At 38.8% G+C, this 4877-nt stretch overlaps 2 protein-coding genes across 2 annotated transcripts; both read left to right on the forward strand.

Moving 5' to 3' along the window:
* Positions 1–478: 478 nt before the first annotated feature.
* LOC135150394 (uncharacterized mitochondrial protein AtMg00810-like) lies at positions 479–1303 on the forward strand. The gene has a single exon (XM_064086679.1). The coding sequence runs from the start codon at positions 479–481 to the stop codon at positions 1301–1303; it is 825 nt and encodes a 274-aa protein (XP_063942749.1).
* A 1679-nt stretch (positions 1304–2982) lies between these two features.
* LOC135150395 (uncharacterized) lies at positions 2983–4433 on the forward strand. Its single transcript, XM_064086681.1, has 3 exons — positions 2983–3716; positions 3867–4117; positions 4249–4433. The coding sequence occupies exons 1-3, from the start codon at positions 2983–2985 to the stop codon at positions 4431–4433; spliced, it is 1170 nt and encodes a 389-aa protein (XP_063942751.1).
* Positions 4434–4877: the final 444 nt, after the last annotated feature.

Consider the following 4877-nt stretch of genomic DNA (forward strand, 5'->3'; position numbering starts at 1 on the left):
TCAAAAACTCAAGGATTTTGTGGGATTACCATTGACAATGCAGGCTAACATAGTGTTTTCTTCAACCTATCAGGCCTTTACAGCTAATGTGGCCAAGAATCCTGAACCCAATTCATATCAGCAGGCTGTGCAATCACCAGAATGGTGTATTGCAATGGCTTCTGAATTGGCTGCTTTGGAGGCCAATAAAACTTGGGTTATTACTCCATTACCTGCTAACAAGAAGCCTGTTGGGTGTCGCTAGATATACAAAGTAAAATACTGTGCTCATGAAAGTGTGGAGCGTTATAAAGCTCGCTTGGTGGTGAAAGGTTGCACGCAAATGGAGGGTCTTGATTATTTCGAGTCGTTTGCATCAGTTGTCAAAATGACAACTTTACGCACTTTATTAGCTGTTTTTGATGTTCAGGGTCGGTCACTTACTTAACTTGATGTTACAACGGCTTTCCTTAATGGTGATTTAAAAGAAGATGTGTATATGTCACTTTCTTCGGGGTACTCTGTTTCGCCTACGCTGTTGCAAAAATATCAAGGTCCGCGTCTAGTTTGCAAACTTTTAAAGTCTATCTATGGACTTCGCCAGGCGCCTCATTGCTGGTTTATGAAATTGTGTTCAGCATTACTTGACTTTGGTTTCAAACAATGTGCTTGCGATCACAGTATGTTTGTGTTTACACAACAAGGCTCCATTACTGTCTTTCTGGTGTATGTTGATGATATGGTTTTGGCTGGTAATGATCAAGGCACCATGACAAAAGTCAAACTATTTCTTTCCACTCGTTTCCAGATTAAGGATTTGGGGCATCTTAAATATTTTCTTGGTCTTGAGTTAGCTTGTTCTTCTCAAGGTATTCACCTGCACCAGAAAAAGTATGCTCAAGATTTGTTAACTGATGTGGGTCTTCTGAATTGCAAGTCCTCGGTTATACCCTTGAAACAAAATAATGGTCTACTTACTGATTTATCTACAGAAACTGATTTTCATGATGTTTCACTATATCGTAGGGTCATTGGTCGGCTAATCTATCTTACGATTTCTCGACACGATATTGCATACACTTTGAATACGCTTGCTCAGTTCATGTCCAAACCTAAGGTCTATCATTATCATGTTGTGCTCAAGATTCTTCGCTATCTCAAGGAAACAGCGGGCCAAGGCTTGCTCTTCTCTGCCTCTAGTTCTCTCAAACTTACTGCTTTTAGCTATGCTGATTGGGCAGCCTGTAGAATTACTCGACGTTCCATCACAGGTTTTTGTGTTATGTTGGGTGCCTCTTTAATCTCCTGGCGCTCTAAGAAGTAGCCCACAGTCTCGAGATCTTCCTCTGAAGCGGAATACCGTGCAATGGCTGATACGAATTATGAACTCAGTTGGATTTTAGCCTTGCTTGCTGACATGCACATAATCAATCTCACGCCTGTTACTCTATTCTGTGATAATCGGTCTGCTTTTCATATCACCTCCAATCCGGTTTTCCATGAGCGTACAAAACATATTGAGATTGATTGTCATCTTGTTCGATAAAAGCTTACCAAAGGGATCATTTCTACTGCTTATCTTCCTACACTACAACAACCCGCTGACTTATTCACAAAAGCTCTTGCTTCGGGTCATTTGGCGTATCTCTTGTCCAAGTCAGGTGTTGTCAATTTCTTCCCAATATCTAACTTGAGGGGGATGTAAGCACCACAGAGTGTGCTATCATGGACGAGACAGCAGGATATTAGTACAGCTGGAATAAGCACAAGTTTGTTAGAGTTAGTTAAAATTCTAAATAGATACAAGTCTGTGTATATAGCTGAAGACTCTTTATATTGGTGTAATAGTCATTTTGTAGTTAACAAGTTGAATGATAATATTAGTTTTCTTCTCTCTACATACTCTCTAACACTTTTACTATCAATTGTATTTGTTTGTTGCATATTGTGGCTCTTTTTCTCTATTTTGAGAGTTTCAATTTAGGGTTTTAAGTGAATTGGGTGTGTCAATCCATGATTCTGGTATGCTGTATATGTGTATCTGTATGGGTGTGGTATCCCTCCCTCACTCTCTGCCCCCCCCCCCCCCCCCTCTCAGTGGTTATTGTGCTGAAATGCGGTTCTTGGGCTATGCCCTTAATTTTTTGGTTTCTAATATTTGCCAAAGTTTTGATTTTTATACAAATTTTGTGGTCTGTTTTTATTTTTTAACATATGAAAATACTGTGTAGCAATGTTTATATGTATTAAAATGCTTTTTTGTGGTCTATTGTACCCCTGCAAGAGTTGGTTGCCGTGTAGGTTATGAAGCTAATTGCACCTATGAATTATTAGATAATTTTTAATTAGGATTTGTTTATGTATATGTTAATCTATTACGTTTAAGGACTCATTAACTCTCGATATTGTTAGAATTTCAAACTCTCCGGCTAGCAATATATTAATTATAATAGATGGGTTGATTTAATGTGCATGCATAAATTAAGGTGGGCTGAATAAATACTATATATACTATCTGCATGCATGCTAGGAGAAAGTCAAATACGTGTTGAAGAAATGATCACCAAGGCAGTTGTGTTTTTATGAAGGCCAGGAAAACAGGTGGGTTGTGTAAAATACAATACACGCACAAATGAAAACAGAAGAAATCTTGTACTGCAGCTCATGGTATTAAGGCTGGTCTCAAGTGAAGAGTAAATACATGAAGACACAGCTATATACATTCCAGAAAATATGGAAAATGTGGTAGGCTGCATGTAAGTTGGTAAAAGTCTATAATAATAACTATTCTCTGATGTAAGCCATGATGTGTACTTGTATTTTGTAGCCTATAAATAAGGTGTTTGTTTGGTGTAATATACAGTGTAAAAATCTGAAGAGAGAAGAGAAAAAGAGCAGAAGTTCTGTCCTGTGTTGTGCGAGAGAAAAGGCTATAGCCTGTGCTTTGTAACAAGAAAGAAAGTTGTAGTTTATTATATATATAGGTTATTTCGGAGAAGAAAAATGTCAAATATGATGGTGCAACCACAAATCCCAAAATTGACGGCAACAAATTACGGGAACTGGAGTATCCAAATGAAGGTGTTACTCGGTTCATACGATAGTTGGGATATTGTCGAAAGTGGGTATGACGAGCGAGAGGATGAAGCGGCCCTTTCAAATGCAGAGAAGATGATTTTGAAAGAGACCCAGAAAAACGATAAAAAGGCGTTATATACAATTATTCAAGGAGTTGATGAATCAACCTTTAAATATATTTCAAATGAGAAAACGGCGAAAGACGCGTGGGAGATTCTGCAGAAATCGTTCCAGGGTGTCGAGAAAGTTAAACAGGTACGGCTCCAAGTTCTACGTGCCGAGTTCGAAAATTTGAAGATGAAGAGTTCAGGAAATATTGGTGAATTTGTTACGCGTTTGAAAACTGTGAAAAATCAGATGAAAAGAAATGGCGAAAGTCTCGATGATGTTCGGGTCATGAAAAAGTTGCTTCGTTCATTAACAAGAAAATTTTATTACGTTGTTACCTCCATCGAGGAGTCAAAAGACTTGTCCACGATTTCTATTGATGAGCTCGTAGGTTCTCTTCAAGCCCACGAGCAACGAATGAACCTATATGATGATCCAAGCCATTTGGAAAAGGCGTTGCAAAGTAAGGTGTCCATTGGTGACAGTTCTGGCAGTAGCAGTTCTGCACGTGGCAGAGGTGGCTACTGTGGTGGACAAGGACGAGGAAGGCAGTAGGCAGTCCATCAATAAAAGCCAGATGAAGTCTATCAGCCATTTAGTCGTGGTCAAAATTTCAGAGGTCGAGGACGAGGCGGATTTCAACAACGAGGTGACAAGTCTCAGTTTCAATGTTATGATTGTAATAAATTTGGTCACTTCAGTTATAAGTGTAGAGCACCGAAGGTGGAAGAAAGAAGTCATTTTGCAGCAGCAAAAGAAGATAAAGATGTTGGCACTACTGCGTTCCTCACTTACAAAGGAGACGAGGAAAGCAAGAAGAATGTTTGGTATCTTGACTCAGGGGCCAGTAATTACATGACTGGTCACAAGGAATTATTCACGGAGATAGCCGACACCATTAGCGGAGAAGTTACTTTTGGTGACTCGTCAATGATTCTGGTCAAAGAAAAAGGTACTATCACGATCATGTCGAAGAAAGGTGAAAAGAAATATGTAAATCATGTTTATTATATTCCCGCTTTGAAGAGTAATATTATCAGTCTTGGCCAACTTGTGGAAAAAGGATATAATATACGGATGCAGGACAATCCCTCATTATTAGAAATCAAGCTCGGGAATTGATTGCAAATGTGGAGATGTCAAAGAATCATTTGCTTACGCTTGATTTGCAAACTAAGGCGCAGAAGTGCTTAAAGTCGGTCATTAAAAATGACTCGTGGTTGTGGCATTTGAGATATGGTCATCTTGGATTTTCTGGCCTGAAATAATTGTCAAAGACATAAATGGTGGACGGTTTGCCAGAAATCAATGAACCAGAAAATTTGTGTGAAGCGTGTGTAAAGGGGAAGCAACATCGTCAAAGTTTTCCCGTTGGAAAATCATGGAGAGCCAGAAGGCCATTGGAGATAGTTCACACAGATATTGCTTGTCCATTTGACATCTCATCACTTGGAGGTAATAGATATTACCTAACATTTATTGATGATTTTAGCAGGAAAAGTTGGGTGTATATCATCAAAGAAAAATAAGAGGCTCTTGATAAATTAAAGGAGTTCAAAGCACTGGCGGAAAAGCGGAGTGGTCATTATTTGAAGGTACTCAGATGAGGAGAAGAGTGTATATTTACCGGATATGATAAAAGGAGTAAGGCATACAGACTTTATAATCCCCTGACGAAGAAATTAATTTATTTCTCGAGATGTTGAGTTTGA

The sequence above is a fragment of the Daucus carota genome, chromosome 2, assembly GCF_001625215.2.
Source record: "Daucus carota subsp. sativus chromosome 2, DH1 v3.0, whole genome shotgun sequence".
NCBI lineage: Eukaryota > Viridiplantae > Streptophyta > Magnoliopsida > Apiales > Apiaceae > Daucus > Daucus carota.